This window comes from Taurulus bubalis (assembly GCF_910589615.1).
Source record: "Taurulus bubalis genome assembly, chromosome: 12".
Classification (NCBI taxonomy): Eukaryota; Metazoa; Chordata; class Actinopteri; order Perciformes; family Cottidae; genus Taurulus; species Taurulus bubalis.
Window position 1 is genome coordinate 21,254,912 of NC_136600.1, and position 17,330 is coordinate 21,272,241.

At 39.5% G+C, this 17,330-nt stretch overlaps 5 protein-coding genes and 1 long non-coding RNA gene across 7 annotated transcripts; 3 read left to right on the forward strand and 3 right to left on the reverse strand.

Moving 5' to 3' along the window:
- Window positions 1–306: 306 nt before the first annotated feature.
- On the forward strand, window positions 307–2,337 carry psenen (presenilin enhancer, gamma-secretase subunit). The gene is made up of 4 exons (XM_079227593.1): window positions 307–433; window positions 783–850; window positions 1,117–1,221; window positions 1,834–2,337. The coding sequence occupies exons 2-4, from the start codon at window positions 790–792 to the stop codon at window positions 1,971–1,973; spliced, it is 306 nt and encodes a 101-aa protein (XP_079083719.1). The 5' UTR covers window positions 307–433; window positions 783–789; the 3' UTR covers window positions 1,974–2,337.
- A 1,345-nt stretch (window positions 2,338–3,682) lies between these two features.
- Window positions 3,683–5,315, forward strand: hspb6 (heat shock protein, alpha-crystallin-related, b6). Of its 2 annotated transcripts, XM_079227590.1 has the most exons (4): window positions 3,683–3,810; window positions 3,908–4,080; window positions 4,515–4,637; window positions 4,735–5,315. In XM_079227590.1, the coding sequence occupies exons 2-4, from the start codon at window positions 3,925–3,927 to the stop codon at window positions 4,891–4,893; spliced, it is 438 nt and encodes a 145-aa protein (XP_079083716.1). In that variant the 5' UTR covers window positions 3,683–3,810; window positions 3,908–3,924; the 3' UTR covers window positions 4,894–5,315. The 2 variants fall into 2 exon arrangements, with proteins under 2 accessions (XP_079083716.1, XP_079083717.1); XM_079227591.1 differs by lacking the exon at window positions 3,683–3,810 and having other exon boundaries at window positions 3,830–4,080; window positions 4,738–5,315.
- On the reverse strand, window positions 5,248–9,701 carry proser3 (proline and serine rich 3). The gene is made up of 11 exons (XM_079227338.1): window positions 9,522–9,701; window positions 9,157–9,308; window positions 8,928–9,031; window positions 8,251–8,336; window positions 8,060–8,172; window positions 7,701–7,912; window positions 7,081–7,598; window positions 6,818–7,010; window positions 6,195–6,366; window positions 5,540–5,621; window positions 5,248–5,381 (listed from the first exon to the last, which is right to left on the reverse strand). Exons 1-11 carry the CDS (start codon window positions 9,608–9,610, stop codon window positions 5,330–5,332), a joined length of 1,773 nt encoding a protein of 590 aa, XP_079083464.1. The 5' UTR covers window positions 9,611–9,701; the 3' UTR covers window positions 5,248–5,329.
- A 21-nt stretch (window positions 9,702–9,722) lies between these two features.
- Window positions 9,723–10,322, reverse strand: LOC306744892. Its single transcript, XR_013771108.1, has 3 exons — window positions 10,062–10,322; window positions 9,887–9,980; window positions 9,723–9,790 (listed from the first exon to the last, which is right to left on the reverse strand). It is a non-coding gene; the product is annotated as an uncharacterized lncRNA (long non-coding RNA).
- A 525-nt stretch (window positions 10,323–10,847) lies between these two features.
- Window positions 10,848–13,546, forward strand: lin37 (lin-37 DREAM MuvB core complex component). Its single transcript, XM_079227589.1, has 9 exons — window positions 10,848–10,987; window positions 11,125–11,200; window positions 11,289–11,339; window positions 11,494–11,523; window positions 11,638–11,723; window positions 11,882–12,042; window positions 12,654–12,785; window positions 12,918–12,991; window positions 13,302–13,546. The coding sequence occupies exons 1-9, from the start codon at window positions 10,954–10,956 to the stop codon at window positions 13,387–13,389; spliced, it is 732 nt and encodes a 243-aa protein (XP_079083715.1). The 5' UTR covers window positions 10,848–10,953; the 3' UTR covers window positions 13,390–13,546.
- Window positions 13,547–14,352: 806 nt separating this feature from the next.
- On the reverse strand, window positions 14,353–16,992 carry LOC306744886 (C3a anaphylatoxin chemotactic receptor-like). Its single transcript, XM_079227587.1, has one exon. It carries the CDS (start codon window positions 16,976–16,978, stop codon window positions 15,941–15,943), a length of 1,038 nt encoding a protein of 345 aa, XP_079083713.1. The 5' UTR covers window positions 16,979–16,992; the 3' UTR covers window positions 14,353–15,940.
- Between the last annotated feature and the right edge of the window lie 338 nt (window positions 16,993–17,330).

Sequence of the window (17,330 nt, forward strand, 5' to 3'; positions counted from 1 at the left end):
TTGCCACCCATAAGTCATGTTTGATAGGAGGTGTGTGTCTGGCTATACAACAAACAAAAAAACTTTTCACGGGACGTTTTAAGTGAGATGGGTTTTTTTCCCCATTGGGAGTTATGTAAGAAGAAACAAGCTTAGATTGAAAGGGAAGTTGAGTCAAATTCAAGGATTGGTGAAGATGAACATGAATATAGGGGAAAGGGACGACTTTCGGAGGCAAAAACTCATGCACGAGTTGTGACACAACGGTCCAGCAGGTGGCGGTAGGCAGTGCAGGTTAGCAGGGGCGTGCCTTTAAAAAAAAATAACAAACAAAGAAGAAGGACGAAGAAGAAGAAGAATGCGATAGAGACGAAGAAGAGGGAGGAAGTGTTTGATTGTTTCTGTTTGGTTCATTTGCGACGCTTCTCTCACCCCTTGACCTTACAAATACCAGGTAGGTTTACATACCACACATACAGCGTGGTCACGAATACAAAATGTAAAACTACATCGCCCATCTAAAGAACGTAGTTTGTTTCTGCTACGTGTGTACAACCTAATGCTACATTGCTAAGCTAATGTAACGCTAACGTTAGCCTGAGGTCAATTTCAAGTCAGCTGACAAATGCCAACTTGTATTCAATTTTACTTTGATTATTTTGTTTTAGTCAGGCCCAGACTACTAGATAATCGCACTTTAAACGGAGCCATAACCAGCATCTCCTTTGTCACAGAAGTTTGTATTTGTGTTGTTTTTTTGAGCTGTTCCTGAACTCTTTTTTTTCTTCTTCTTTCTGGTGCAGCATCGTAATGAATCTGGAACGAATGCCCAATGAGGAGAAACTAACCCTTTGCCGAAAATATTATTTAGGTGAGAGTACTTGCAAAGCAATCGTGAATCGAGTTTGGTTACAAACATCTTTACATTATCTCTTAGTTCCTCCTTTTCTGTTTGTAAATGCAAGTAGTGTTAACGCCTTATAGTTACTATATATCAAATTGATTAGATTACCGGGATGTTTCCAGTGACGGGGAATCTTTTGTATTGTAAAGCATCAGCAACCTTGAATCGAGTTGCCTTAGTATGAAGTCAGTAGTATTGTCATTGATGATGTTTTTTACATTGATGTTTCTCAGGTGGCTTTGCATTTCTGCCATTCCTGTGGCTGGTCAATGTAGTTTGGTTTTTTAAGGAGGCCTTTATGAAGCCACTTTACACTGAACAGCTGCAGATCAAAACATGTAAGTATCATGACTGCTCCTTAATACAAATTGTGTTCGATCATGGTCAAACTACTTTGAGGTTAGTTGTCTTTTTGGATCCCTTAAATCTTGGTAGAGTTGGGATGACTTTTCTAGGTGAGCTTCCTAATCAGCGTTTGACATTATTTTTTTAATATAAAACTTTTATTTATGGATTTGTTGTATCCATTGATTTAGGTTTTAAACTGTAGGATTTCGTTTTAGGAAAACACCATACAAATATTTCACTCCGTATGTGATTTGAGAATTATCACAATATTAATTTGATTAATTTCCACTCCTGAATCTTTAAAGTAGGACATAAAATATGCACGTCATGCTTTTTACTCTTGAGCTTTGTTCAAACAAACAATTAAGACAGTGAATGTCTCTGTGGTTAGTATTTACTGTTTCATATAAATGCGAGCCACCATTGTTTTTGAAATACTGAATATTTCAAATACTATATTTGCAATATTCAGAGCTTTTTTTATTTGTTTAAGAAAAGCTAAACAAATTTAAAAAAAAATTGTTTAAGAAAAGCTGCAGGCAAATGTGTTTCTTTTTCTTTTTTTAATGCCAAGTAATTGTCTCCTTGTGTTTTTTGTCTAGATGTGAAGCGGTCAGCACTGGGTTTGTTGCTATGGGTAACAGTGCTGACCACATGGATCACCATTTTCCAGCGCTTCAGAGCAGAGTGGGGGGAGGTGGGAGATTACCTCTCCTTCACAATTCCACTAGGCATTCCTTGAAAACATTTTTCTATGTCAGGTCTTTTAAAAGTAACTAATGATCCACTAAAAAAGGACCAAAGAGTTTTTCTTCTTTAACTACAGTGAAAGATTCTGGTGAATTGTCTGGTCTCTGGAGATAAATGTAACGTCTGATTCACATTGACATAATCCCCTATGTCTTTAAATTATAAATGCTCAAGGATTCATGTTTATTTTTTTGTTCTTGCCAAGGCATTTCAGAAAATTCCTTTGAGTTCCTTCTTTTTTTAAGAGTAGGCTAATTAACTTAGGTTAGAAGACGATGTTTACAGTATTGAAAGTAAACAATGACGCTGGATGTGCATTCCGGTTTGTTCAGGACATTAAACATTATATCCAACAACTTTTTTTGCTTGACTTTTTGTGGAGTGTAATGTTTGTGCGATTGTGCACCCCAAATTATTTGTACTTGTGTATGAATGACGAATAAAAACAATCAAACATTCATAATGCCTCCAAGTTGTTATGTTTTCATGTATTGTATTTCCCAAAGCGAATTCATACTCCTGTTGGAATATCATTGCCCCTCTAGGATCAATTAATCTGTATTGTCTTTGTTTGGTGACTCACTGGTGAGCTATTTTCTCTCTCTATCTATAACTACATATACATATATACTCCTGATAATTTGCGTTGTTATAGAGGCTCCTAAAGTCTGGACAATCACTGGCGCCTGTTGTGAAACCCAGTAAGTTAATCCCTCCAAATGTTGCCACTTCCCTATCATCCTATATGAGTCATAACATAATCAGTGCCATTTTTAGTCACTCCAGTCCAGTCAAAGCTTTGGTGACAGGTTTTACATTACTAACAGGGAGAACATGTGCCCGCCATATAAACTGCTGACTTCACTGAAGGGTGCCAGTAACAACACAGAAGTATCAGCATGTACAGGTCTTTTATGATGCAGGGAGTCCCTTTAATAAAACTGATTCACGGGGAGTAAACACAAAATCCTTTTATGGACTTTGTACTGTGTGTGTGTGTGTGTGTGTGTGTGTGCGCGTGTATACTGAGTGAAGAGATGGGAAGTAACTACATTTCATTACACTTTTGAGGCACTTTAATTACTTAAATTGTTTGAACTTTTTATATATATTTAATAATACAACACTCACAGGTCCTGCTTTTAAGATTCTTAAATATTGAATGCAGGACTTATCCTCGAGTATTTTTATATTGAGGCATCACAACTCACTTAAGTACATGCTCTGAATAGTTGGGCTGCCAGTTACAGTGAGTGATGGAGGATGGAAGCACACGTGCTGTGGCATGTGCTAGGACGTCGCTGCTGTCACTGTCCGTCTGCATCAGCTCACGAGGGTCACAACATCTCTTTTGAACTTATTTTTGGATAGACCTTCCTTGACAACCGACCTTAACTATATATTTCGCAACAGGCCCGATAAGCAAATGTGGACAGTCCGTTTGTATCGGCGCCATCAACCCTCGGGATGAACTGTGCGCTACAACACTGGCAATTGCTAATCAGCACGTTGATTGCTCATAAGCTGGCAACAGCTGTGCCACTCCCGAAACAATACACTATTTTCCTATAAGGCCCTGCCCGACCACCCAAGGGTACGCATCTAGAACATAACAGAGGCAAGGTGCCCCGCTATGAATTCCCAGCTCATTATGCAACTCCAGTATAAAAACACACCGTACGTCAGCCACGTCATGCACCCAAAGAGAGACGCGCTCGCGGTCAGACAGACGGGACTCACTGTCCCCCTTTAGAGACCAGCAGAGAACAAGCGGTGTAAACAGGGGCAGTCCTTGTGCTCACTTATTTGGTCAGGACATTTAAGAAGAGGTAAGTTGTGGCCATTGGTGTATGCCTTGTAGTCGTGCAAGCTGTATCCTCTACTGCTGTCAAGTCAACTTCTTTTTTTTTCTTCTTTTTTTTAAAGTTTTTTCCTATTTAGAAATGGACTTCATCCTGCCACCCACTCTTCCAGCTGGTGGTATTCCATGGCAGAAGGTTTTACCACCTCTTATTCCTCGGCTGAGTGGGACTTACGGACAATATAATTGGTCCCCGAATTTACTGATTCCAGAGTCGGATAACACCAGCTCTGCAGAGGTAAGTTTGCCGACAATACTTATGTTAAAAAGGTGATTGCATTTATTTTTGGCTCAATAGAACTGCATTAAAACAAATAATATTCAGTAATACCAAATACACTTTTACCAGGGTCACATCAATACGGAAGCCCTCTTTCTTTTAATTGGGGGTGGGGAGAAAAATATATACATGCGCTTATAAAGAGGGATGAAAACAAAGACTCAAGTTGCACCTCGTAGCTCTTTTCAGAGCTTTCAAGTTCATTTTAGTGATCATCATCAAATGAAAACCCTGAGATGCAGTTGAAATCTGTTAAAACTACTGTTTCCAAGGTCAATGATGAACTTTCACGAATAAGAGTATGATGGCAAATAGGAATCTGTTGGCTGTTTGCTGTGCTTCAAGGTATTTTATTTCTATATAACATACAGTATTTACTTCTTTGTTGGTAGGTGAACTGTGATGACAGTGGTTTTACAATTCAAGTCGATGTAAAGCACTTCAACCCAGAAGACTTGATGGTCAAAGTGATAGGAGACTTTGTGGAAGTGCAAGGAAAGCATGAAGAAAAAAAGGTTTGTATCTGAGAGGAATATGACTGTATGTTGTGTTTTGATTTAAAATAGTTAGGATTTGCCTCATCCTCTAAACTTGTATTTCCTATTTTGTCAGAAGGAAGGGTCAGGGGTTACAACACGGCAGTTTAACCGCCGCTACCGAATCCCAAAGGGAGTGGACACCATGGCTTTGGAATCAGCGGTCTCTCCAGACGGCATCCTCATCATATCTGCACCGATGCTGCAAGCAGAGGACTCCAGAATCCTGACCTAATCCCATTAAAACCAACCCCTCAAATCTCTGCCATCTTCACCACATATGAAAACAAATGCAACTTTGAGAAAATACAGGCAAACAGAAATAACTCCAGGCCCCTTCAGTCACAGCAAAAGGCAGCATGTGTCAGAACACCCATTTGTTCTGTTCCAGGCACTGTGTTAATATTCCCTGCACTCTGAGGTTTGTATATACTGCTCTTCTATTACTAATCAATTTTACGTGATGTTTCGAGGAACCAGTCTCTGTAAATATTCTGCGTTCGAAAGTTCAAGCTGCTGTTTTTTGTGTGCAACTTTTGTTAAATGTAATGCAATTGTGATTGATGATGCACGCAAACATATCGGCAAACTCTTTAATGTGGAAATACTTCTTCAAAAATAAACTCTATTTCTTTATAAAATAAAAAAGTGACTACATCAAGTGCCTCTTGTCAAGTAACGTGTTGCTCGTCCAGGAATTCAATCAACTTCGAGTCCACTTCACTAAAAGGAAAAATACAGGAGATTATTTTTCGGGAATATAGGGTGCTATGTTTGGAGGATTCTAATAACATTATTAGAGGTACAATTCATAAGAGTTTAAGATGAATGGCTTTCTGGGAACATAATGTACATAAATGATGCCCAAAAATGTATTTTACCTGATCTGCTCTTTTACCCATCTCCTCTGCTTGCGAAGGACTAGTAATAAAGGGTCATCTTCAAACTCTTTTTCATCTGAGTCTGAAAAATAAGTTGATAATGGAATATGTTCAACTTGCCCACATAGTATACACATAGCAGACCAATGCTTTAAGTTATTGTTTTCTTGTTTAAACCCTTGAAAGGCAGTATGAATTTAGGACTACTGTGAAATTTAATAGTAATAATAATGCATTTAATTTATATAGCGCTTTTCATAATACTCAAAGTCACTTTACACAACATTTTTAAAATATCCTAAAAGCTATACAATAAAACAAATAAAATAATTAAGAACATGGAACACACAGTCACATATTAAAAGTAGTTCTGAAGAGGTGGGTTGTGATTTGAATGTGGAGAGGTCAGTGCAGTCTCAGATGAGTTTGGGGAGAGAGTTCCCGAGGGAGGGGGCAACTATGGAGAAGGATCTGTCACCCCATGTCCGGTTAACATGGATAACATGTTACAGCATTCGCAAAAAAAAAGAGAAAAACTCCAGGGTTTTAACCTAAAGGGTTGTTGCATGTTGGGAAAAGAAATAATAGAAAAGAATATATTCTCCACAATTAACTCCAGGGTAAAGAGTGGTGCTCTTTGCTGCCAGAGGCTCACCTTCAGCTTCTTGCAGCAGCTGGGAAATGACCTCCATAGAGTTCTGTGCATCGCATGGAGAAACCGAGGATTGTGGCGGTGCAGAGGCAGTGCAAGGAGGAGAAACCGACGAGACCGGGGTCCTTTGTGCAAGAGATGGATCCACCGTGGGAAACAATACCTCTGAAACTACCTGTCAAGGCCCAAATGAGAACACCCTACAGATTAATACAGCTGTTAATTACCATAGTAACATTACACGTCACCAAATGATGATGTATGACCTTTAAACAACACAAGGTGTGCAGAGTGATGGACACACAGTATAATTAATCTGTGGTAACTAGAGAATTTAAAGATTTTTTTTCATCTCATTCCAACATGGTTAGATATGAACACTAGTGCATCTTAAATTATTTGATATGACAATGACTCAGACACGATCCGTCTCTTGAAGACAACTACTTAAATATGAATCCTCACGACCTACTGTATTTTGAGCAGCGACACACACGATTTAATTTAATCACTTATACTGCTGGCAAGTTATTACGTTATTCTGACAGTAAGGGAAACATTAAGACATCTTTGATAAGGTGTTAATCCCACTACTTAGAGAGCATTAAAGAAAATAACTTGAGAACCTGTCCTAGGACACTGTGGATTGGAGAAGGGGGTGGTGCATGATCGCCAGCAAAGCTCTCACTGGAAAACCCCTGGCTTCCTTCCTGTTGCGGCTGCTCTGCCCACGGCAGGACTATTTTGGGAACTTTTTGATGTGTAAAACCCCTGTTTGTCGGACCAGGGCCATCAACATGTTCCCTACCCACCGTATATCTGCAAAAATACAAATATTAGGCATCAAGACATGATTTTTGTTTACTCTGTGTGCATGTTTCAATACTACCTTGTGGATTTCTTCTGCTTTCTGAAGGACGGCGCCGTCTTAGTCTCATTCTTCTCTGACTCTCTTGTCTGGGCTTTCTCTTTCTTGTTCCTCTCAGACCTTTTGTGGTGAATAAGCTCCGCTATGTCTGTATCTCCAGATGAAGCAGGTGGTGGGGATGACATATGCTCACGACGATGTTCATCCGTGAAAGTATTTATCGAGTTCCCGGGCACTTGGGTCTTTTTACAGACAACTTTAGTCTGAGACTCATCTTTACTTTCTGAAAGGTGTTGTAGCGTGGCAGTACGAGATGACTGGATGGGACACGGCAAGACATCACAGAGTAAATGCATGTGGGCAGGCACAGTCTGGGGTTGAGAGACTGAAGAGCCAGAGACAACAAAGGGAGGGAAGGGCGTTGGATCTGAAGCTTGGGGACATGATCTGTGGGCTTCTTTGGTTTGGGGCTGGGGTGCAGTGATGTGGGGGCGTGTAGATGTTTGTGAGAATTCAGGAGGCTGTGTACTCTGGCGTTGCTAGAGATAATGCAAGAAAAAGAAATTTTAAATAATTCTGTAAATCTGGAATGAATAATAAACAAAACATATGGAGTAAATATTAGACATTTTGACTCAAACCTTGTAAGCCTGTCCACTGTCTGAGGGATGGCTTAAACTGGGGGCCTGCCAGTTAAATGTGGGACCATGAAGACTGGAGTGTTGCAGGGACTGCGACCCCTCCCTGGCCTGCTCGATCTTTCTCCTTAAGCGCCACTGGAACAAGATGTCCTCTTCCCGACGTGTGGGGGGCGCCAGAGAAGGAATGACAGAGGATTCTGCGCTGGCCTTTGCTATGAATGTCAATCAAACATATTGCACAATCACACTGACACAGCAATACAGTTTAAAATAACAAGCAGGAAACAATTAAGAATGACATAAAGTTGGCATTGAGGAAGTTAAAATCTCAATTTTTTTTAATACTGTTTATTACTTACTGGGAATCAAAGGTCTTCGCACTGGCTCAAATACGCTGACTGGAGAAGAGAAGTCTGAGGATTCCGGGCCCTCTGAGCTGACAGGGATAGATGCATCACTCTGAGTACATTCCCTGTTAGAAAGAAAAAAAGTGACTTACATTGAAGGAATACATTCAATGATCATTAAAGCTACTTGCTGGTCTTCATACCCTCTCAGCAGAAGTCTGCCAGCCTTTTCTTGAAGGTGTTGTATTTCTGTGTCATCAAATTCACCGTGAGAGATGTCTGATAACGTCTGAGAAACAAAAAGAACAGACGGAACACTGAACAAGCCACAATTTTGCTCTTGATATTTCAATATTAAGAATACTCAATACGGTGTGAATAAATAGAACTAGATCATTCAATTTGAAGCATTTAAATAAAAAAATAATCTGATCAGTCACATTGTCTGGCCACATATTGCTCCCAATACTGTATATATTGAGACACTTTTATAATTTTGTGAGTGTGGTACGTTTGACCCAAGCAGGTTGAACGATCCATAAATGTATTAAACGCGGCTGCATAAACAATGATTTTTCAGACATTTAGTAAACACAGAGATTGGTGGTGTGGTGCTGAAATATAAATATGTATATGCACACGTTGGCATAAGGTGTCTCTCCTGCTGCCCCTCCTGGCATAAACCAAGGCAGGATGCAGACCCAATAATCCATTATAATAGCATGCACAACCAATAAAAAACTAAATGGAAAAGTATCTGCTGTTTTTTTTGTCCTACATTTTAAAGAATACAAACAATGCAGTTATTTTGATTTAGTAGAGAAAGACATTAACAGGCTATATTGTGGCTCAATCCCAGTAAATTTACAGATGCACTCACACTAAGTGATCCTCCACATGGCGAAGGGAATCTGTTATGTCGATGCTGCCCAGCTAGACTGAAAATGTCAAGTCCGTAGTCATCTTTCAGAGGCTGGATACCATCTGTGCAGAAGAAGAGATTCAACAGAAAGATTTTACCAGCAAGGTTGCTTTTCACATTGAAATTAAGTGGCTGGTGGTGACAGTTAACAACCCCTACATTAAAAAAACAGCAAGTGAGAATGCACCTTTGTCTGTTGTTTTAGTGGGTGTTGAACTGCAGGGTACAGAAGAGGGTGACATCCACCAAAAAGGCTGCTCCTTCTCTCCATCGGCGGAAGGGCTCTGCTGGCGCTCCTCACGACTCTGCGGTCGACCATGGCGGAAGCGATCTATGTACCTGGGAAAAGGTCAATGTTGGTCATAAGCAGTGATTAAAATAGTAAAGAACCACCGACCAGTTTCTATATCTTCCAGTGTTTACATCACAGTTACCATGGCATTGTCTCGTTTTTCAGTGCGATTAAAAGTTTAAGAGGATTAATTAGGTACTTAGGGGCACAGGCACGGCTACATTAGAGGGAATGGTAGACTCTATGAAACTGAAGCATACTTTGCCAGCACTGAATCTTGCTGAACTCCTAGCTCTGAGGAATATGTAGATTGTCCTGCTCTCGCAGACTGGGGTTTAGGTGTCTCCATGTCAGATGAGGTTGTAGTGCTGGAAGGACAAGATCCACGCTCGGTGGAGGGCCAGGACTCTGCAAAGACTGGTTGTCCATCCGTGGTGGCAAAACGTTGTTCACACAGCTGTTGGGTCTCTGGGCACAGAGTGTGTAATTGTGAACTGGTTCGCGATTTTGAACGCACAGGACTTGAAGTCTGTAAAAGAACAACAATGTGATATACATGTTTGCAAAAAAGCAACATATAAATTAAACGCATCTTGCAGTGTATAAAGTTTACTTAAAAGCATACTGTTTTGTTCTTTTTCTTTGAAAGGGACTGTTTACAGGATGGTTGGTAGTATCCCTTGGCCCCTCTGCTCAGTTTTAAGGGATTCACAGGACTGCTGTAAAACAAAAAAAACAAAAACTTACAAACACCAGTAACCATTGTTTAGGGTACTATAAATATAATATGAACATCTTACCTGGATTTCATTACAGTTTTAGAACATCACAGGTTATTCCTAATAGCACCGAAAACTGGATGCACTTCCCTGTGTGTCTGATTTATGCCTGGCCCCAACTAAGGTCTCTGACAATAAAGTAGAACTAGTTAACCTTGAAAGACCCACCGGTCTTCAGGGTCGACTTGGCATGTCCACAAAATAAAGTTACCATGGAGTCAAACGCCAGTAGACACACATTGCGCATACAATAGCACATTAAGATGCTTCAGGAGCACTTACAAGAGCTATTAATCCAACGAGTCCCACGTTTTAACTGAAGATAAAACTGCAAAAGCTATTTTTTGACAAATATAACGTGCTCGACGAAACCAGAAGAAAGAGTCCCTGTTTATGCCGATCGTTATTTACCACACGGTTTGTAGCCAATAGGAAGCGAGTTGATTGTGACGGACGTAAAAGCTACCCAATCACGAAGACTATCCGCAAAGCAAAAGAACCAATCAGTGAATAGGAAACCGACAGCGCGCGGAAGAGGAAAGTCTCTAAAGGCAGATCAAACGAGCTAAGTTAGCAACGGCCATTTAAGATAGCAAACAAATAAAACGTCCAGTTTGCAGTTTATTTCCATGTATTTTTTGTCTTGAAATCGCACTGGGTTACTTTTAGTCAGCTAACCGCTAAACTAGGTAAAAGGCTCGTGAACTAACGTTAGCTTTAACGTCACCCAATGGTCACCGCTAACTCACCGGCCTAACTGGCGAGCTAACGTCCTGTACGGTAGTGCTGTCAAGTAGCATCGGTTACAAGTTGGTATCAACACTAAAACGCTGCATATCGGTCTCCTGGAGTTAACGTGTGGTTATAAAAGTGAACGCTAACGTGACATAGACGTTATATAAAGGTGGAGATAATGCACCACGTCAAGATCAAGACTGAGAGGCCAGGTGAGTAACGTTAACGTTACTACATTTTAACCCCACAGTTAAGTAGATGCTCTAAACCTATTGACTCTTTGTTGCGAGTAACGTTCAGTTCCGTTTCAGTAAAGCACCCAGTTGACTACTTTTCTCATTACTTGCAGATCTCGAGGGGGCTGGTGCACGCAGCAGATTGGATGATGTGTTAAAGGGACTGGTGGAGAAGACTGAAAGTGACAGGTCGGTACAACGTTTAAGTTGGAAACCCATCTAGTCGTTTTGATCACTTTACTATCAGACTAATATCGTTGTATTTTTTTTTTAACAGGGAACAAAATGAGGCTGATACTGGAAAAATATCAGCTGACTCCCTAAACAAGTATGGATCAACGATTTGCATCTCAAATGTATTTGTCAACTTTTGTAGACTGTATGATGCACTGTAGCTGGTGCTGTGAAATGTATGAATCTCGTGTATAATATACAGTGTTAAAGCTTGTTTTTATATTTCATGTTTCACTTGCTTTCTCTAGGGATTTGTCACCATCATCTGCTGGAAAAAGGCAAGTGTCTATTTTTCAACTGAGCGGTGGATGTCTGCACACTGTAATAGCTATAAAAAAAACAGTCATGTTTTAGTTTTTTTTAAGTTTCCATCCTTGTTTTGATTTTGCCAGGCCGTCAGCTCGATTTCCACAGCACCGGAGGAAGAAGCGTAAAGAGATGGATGAGGGCTTACCAGAGAGCAATCAACACAAACAAAGTAAACTGAATGCACGTTTTGAAAACAATTCAGGAAGAAATTACATTGCAGTAAATGTCCTTTTTGCTTGCATTGTGGTCATTTTGCTTTTTAACTTCATTGTAAAATGTCTTATCTTTTCTTTATCTTCCCATTGTCTGTCTTTTTCCACTTGTTAGACGCTTACATTATTAAGTTGTTTGATCGCAGTGTGGATCTGGCTCAGTTCAACACCAGCACCCCACTGTATCCTATTTGCCGTGCCTGGATGAGAAACAATCCTTCTGTTCGAGCGCCGCCTGCTTCCCCAAGCCCCCCACACATTATGGTGGAGGAAGACGTACGTATGACATACAGTTATGTCAAATAACTTACCATTTAATACACAAAGTAAAGTACAATGTTAGATTTATATTTTAAAGAAAATCTGGCTTTTTTTTACATGAATTGTGTTAGAATGATGTTTTCTAGTTTTTAGCTTTACAAAGTAAGGTAGCTATTGTGGCGAAAAGTATTATGTTAAACAATATTATGAGATTGCATCAACTCAGGAATACTACTTAATTGAGGGGATTATTCAAAATGCAGCACTCTTTTTACACATCTGTATATGCTTTAATACACTTTATACAAAGTGTTTAGAATTATATATAAAAGGCAAACTGTTTGTATGACAAAGCCTAGTACTGATGGTCTGTGGTAATAGTTAAATTAGGCTCTTAAAGTCACTAGAGCTTCTCTGCCAGTCTGACCAGCATAAGGGCGCTCTCTTGTGGTGCTCTCTTGTGACTTATTTACCAGAGTACTTAAAGTACATAAAGTATTAGACATTTATAATACCTACAGATGCTGTTATGCCAAGATCTTTGTGCATCATAAGGCCAGAAATATATTTTTAGTAAATGTCTGTTTAACTTCATTCCTTAATTTAAATGTTCTTTCTTTTGCCAGCTTACAGAAATGATCAATGGTAAAGGTCAGACTGTCTACAGACTCCCTCCTCCAACGTCTTGTCCAATCAGCACCTCTGGTGAACCCATCAATCTCAGGATCCCACAGACTGAAAAACCCACCATTAACAAGGTTCTGTATATTGTATGCATGATAATTATTGATGGTGTTTTACTTAATGAAACATTAAAATCAAATGAATTAGTTAAAAAGTTAACTAATGAATTATAATGAACTAAATTTGAATTGTTTCTCTTGCCACAGACGACAGATTCACATCCTGTATCAGGATCTCTCATATGTGACCACATGGAACGTTGGAAAAAGATAAGGCAAAAGTATGTTCTTTTATTGAAGGAGTTACTCACATTATCATTGACTTTTGTACTGTAGACAACCGACCTTGCGGTCTGGGTTCTTTGGGTGTTCTTTTGACATTTGTGAATTGTTGATCTTATGAAGTAAATGCACTTATTGAAAGTCGCTTTGGATAAAAGCATTGACTAAATTAAATGTAATGTAATGAAGTTCGGTCATGATTTACAATTAATGTGAACGTGTTTGCAAGTTAGATTTTTTGCAAGAACACTGAAACATCCAAAAGTTTGGTTTGAGTTGAGCTGACTCATGTTGTTCTTTTGTTCCTAGATGGAAGGAGTGCTCTAACAAGAACCAGTTAAGATACAGCGAGAGTATCAAGGTTCTTAAGGAGATGAAGGAGCTCTACGATCGCTAGCTGGCTGGTTCTGTGGCTCTCCACCATAAAACAAACTCCACGCAGTTGTAAGGGAGCCATGGTATATAGCAGTGGATCTTTGAACACAGCTGCTATGTACGTAATCAGACTCATAGGAAAGCATGAACATAACGTTGAGCCTTAAATAAACCATATGTCCTACACATTGCAGAAGAAATATTCGACAAAGTTTTTTTTGCAATTTGTTCCAGTGTGATGTGGGACTGTTTTTATTCATACAAATGATTTGTAGTTATCTGAATAAACTAATCAGTTTTCGAGACACACTGTGACTTCCTCCTTCATGTAACATCCCAAACATAACCAGACTAAAGTCCATTGTGATCTCAACCACTTTCAGATTTGCTCGATTCAACACGCAAGAAAACACAGCAACTTAACGGAGCTTGAATTACATTTGCTATTCAATATGACTCGTTCTTTTGAAATGCATGTTACCTTTTTGTTTTTTTATCAATCAACTTAGGTGATGCCCCAGTAATGCCAATACTATAAGATTACATGACACTCTTAAGTGAAGTGTTAGACAATGAACACATTCTAAACATGTTGTGTTGCAATATTGCTGACTTGATGGGAAGTTACAGGAAGTTAAGTGATGAGTAAGTATTTGGGCAATAACACATTTGTTTTACTACAGCACATTGATAAAAGTGCTGACGGTAGTTTGATCAAGATGAAATACACACCAGATTACATGGGATTTACATAATACATAAGACCACGAATAACTTGTAGCTAGATACCGCTATACAAAATATTTAGATTTTATTAACGATGCATGGCATGAGGTCATTAAATGATCCATTTGAGCAAGGGAGTCCTTACAAAAAGCCTAAATACAGGCCAGGAGGGATGGAGCAATTGTTTTAGTTAATACATAAACCTAATAAATAAATGAAAAAGGCGAAGGAAATAAACAATGTGGGGCTAGACTGCACAAATCAGGGAGTTTATTATAAAGTTATGCATACAATATCATAGATTGTCCCAAAATATGTAGGCAAATTATGAATAAACCACCACTACACACATCAATTTGAACCAAATCAAAACACCCAAGTTAAAACACAGCAACCTAAGGAAACCAAGCATGTTAAAACAGCTCTGATCTGCTTGAGGATACCTTGTTTCTCAGCTGATGTGCCTCAACAATAACTCCCCCACCAAACATGAATCTAATAAATATCAAATTTGTTAAACAATTATTTAACAAATCATTAATTTGGTCCTATAGTGCAATATTTATTTTTGGCTCATGTATATGAGCCAAAAGAAATATTGTATGGTTAAATAATTTCATGAGTAAAATCATGCTTTTAAAGATTTTAAAAAGGGGATCAAATCACCTAACAAAGGCTGGCCACAGGTGTGTCTTAGTGCAGGCAAAAGGCTTCCTCTGTCCCTTGCCTGAGTCTTTACTGGGTCCTAGTGCTCGAAGATTATGAGTTTCCCTTCCACAATTAATTAAAATGTTCATCGAGGAGTGCTGTTGTGATAGCAGATGCTTTTATGCCTTAAATTGAAGAAAGCACACAAAGTACCCAATGTGCACAAGATAGTTAATGACCAGGGACCACCCAAGTTGCAAAAAAAAGTGTTTGAGGGAGTTTCTCAAGAGATAAAGAACTAATATACTACAAATAAGTGCATTACAATAATTTCCCAAAGTGGTATTTTCTTCATCGTTTTCTTGTTTTGCACTTTTGATACTTTTGATTTGCCGTGTGTTTTCAAGTAATCTGACAGGTCTGCTTTACAGAGTACGTTCTATTTTCTGAACGCAGGAAACCAAGCATATGCCGTTGAGGTATCCTGCAAGATAAAACACGTGTGGTGAGCAGTGTGCATGAGTGTTTGTCATGTAGAAGGAAGAGAACATTTCATCAAAATTAAATTTGTATTCATTGTATTGAAATGCGTATAGCTCAATCATTAAAGCGCAGTCTTGTGTGACAGTCTCAAAGATGCTGCTGTGCACAATTAGCTTCTTAATAACTATGGTTAAATATGCTGGAGCATCAAAAGCTAACAAAGATAAACATACATCTCATTATCATATGAATTATAGGCATTTCCATATCTGATGTATTGAAGGTTACAGTTTCATGGTACAAAATAATTCATTGTTACAAAAATAGAACTTGATATTTACACCCTAAAGCCACAGCACACCCACACAGGTGTTTTCAATTATTCTGGCTGATTAGACCTGATATATTGGGAGCTGTGTGATGTCATCAAGCTGCGTTTACTAGTCATACAAAGGTGACCGTTGTAACAGGTGCAACATAAGTAACAAGTGAGTCCGTAAGGATGTCTAATCAACCATATTTGAAAACACCTGATCCCGAGTATTAGTCGCTTTAATCCAAAATAAACACATTGAAAATATACAAAATATATAAAAAAATTAATTGGACAGATATACTGAGCGAATGAATTTAACATGCTATTTGTAAGATGTTTGTACTCTACTTTTCTCCCTATTGAGTACAAGTTTGATGTGGACACATTAGATTGACATCTCCTAATCCGTGCTCCCGGTCTCTCTCTCGGTCTCCGCATTGATGACCATTTTGCTTTCTTCAAAGTTCAAGGAAGCGGATGTGCCTTTCCTCTCCTCGGGTGCAGCAGAGTCAGACTTCCGGGTCGTTCGAGAAAAGTGTGATGACAAGCTGCGAGAAGACATAAACGACAAGTGGTCCTCTGCCAGGGCGCTCTCTAGGACAAGGCATATGGACTGCTTGAGCTTCTTCTGGAATTCATCACACATGAAGACGTAGAGAACGGGGTTGAGGCAGCTGTTCATAAAACCTAGGCTCAAAAGCACTGGACCCACAATAATAACAATATTCTGGAGATCTGGGTTAAATGGGATCATTAATTCTATTAAACAGAAAATGTGGAAGGGCAACCAGCAGAGGAAGAATGCAAGAACGACAGAGAAAATGATTCGGCGAGACCTCTGTTTCCTAATCCTCTGCATGCGCCCTGCACGAACAGCTATGGCCACATAAGAGACCAATATTACCAGAAAAGGGATGAGGAAGCCCATGACAAAGCGAAAGATGGTGAGACTCCATTTTTGTGCTACGCCGGATTCCGAATAACCACAGTGAATCTTCTCCCCTCTTCTCTTAACCTCCCGAAAGGTGGCATAAGGGGTGCTGCAGACCGCAGCAGTCACCCAGATGAGAACGCATATAACCTGGGCTTTGCAAACTGTGCGCTTGTTGTGCGCCCACACCGCCACCCAGATGGACAGGCAACGGTCCAGACTTATGGCGGTCAGAAGAAAGATGCTTGCAAACATGTTGACTACATTCACAAAGGTGTTGAGCTTGCACATGAATTCTCCAAATGGCCATTGGTGCTCCTGGGAGATTGAAATGATGGAGAAAATCAGGAAGGCTGTAAAGAGGAAGTCAGCCAGAGCCAAGTTGAGAAACCAAACTGAGTTGACCGTTTTCTTCATCCTGCAGCCGGTCACGTAGATGACTACACCGTTGCCCAGAGTCCCAAACATAAATATCACGCAGTAGATGACCAGGGACACCGTACGCATATTTCTGTAAAGCCCATCTACCCCAGGTGGTTGGCGTACAGTGGAAGTGATGTTATCTATTGAGCAAAAAATTAATGTGAAAATACAGACATTAGTTTCTTCAACACAATCTGCAATATGCATTGAGAAACAGACAATTACATTACTTTTATAACCAGAAAGAGTAAATGATCTGTCTTTGTTAACTGCATGCTGGTTGGTAGTTTTGAGCATTGTGTTGTTGAATGCTCCTCTGTTCATATTCTATAGTATCTCCCACTTTAGTCATAAATTGGATGAAGTAGACATAGAGTACTTTGTATTAAATTGCAAGTCTACGTTTCTCCCATTGCACTCAATGTTGTGCCCAGAA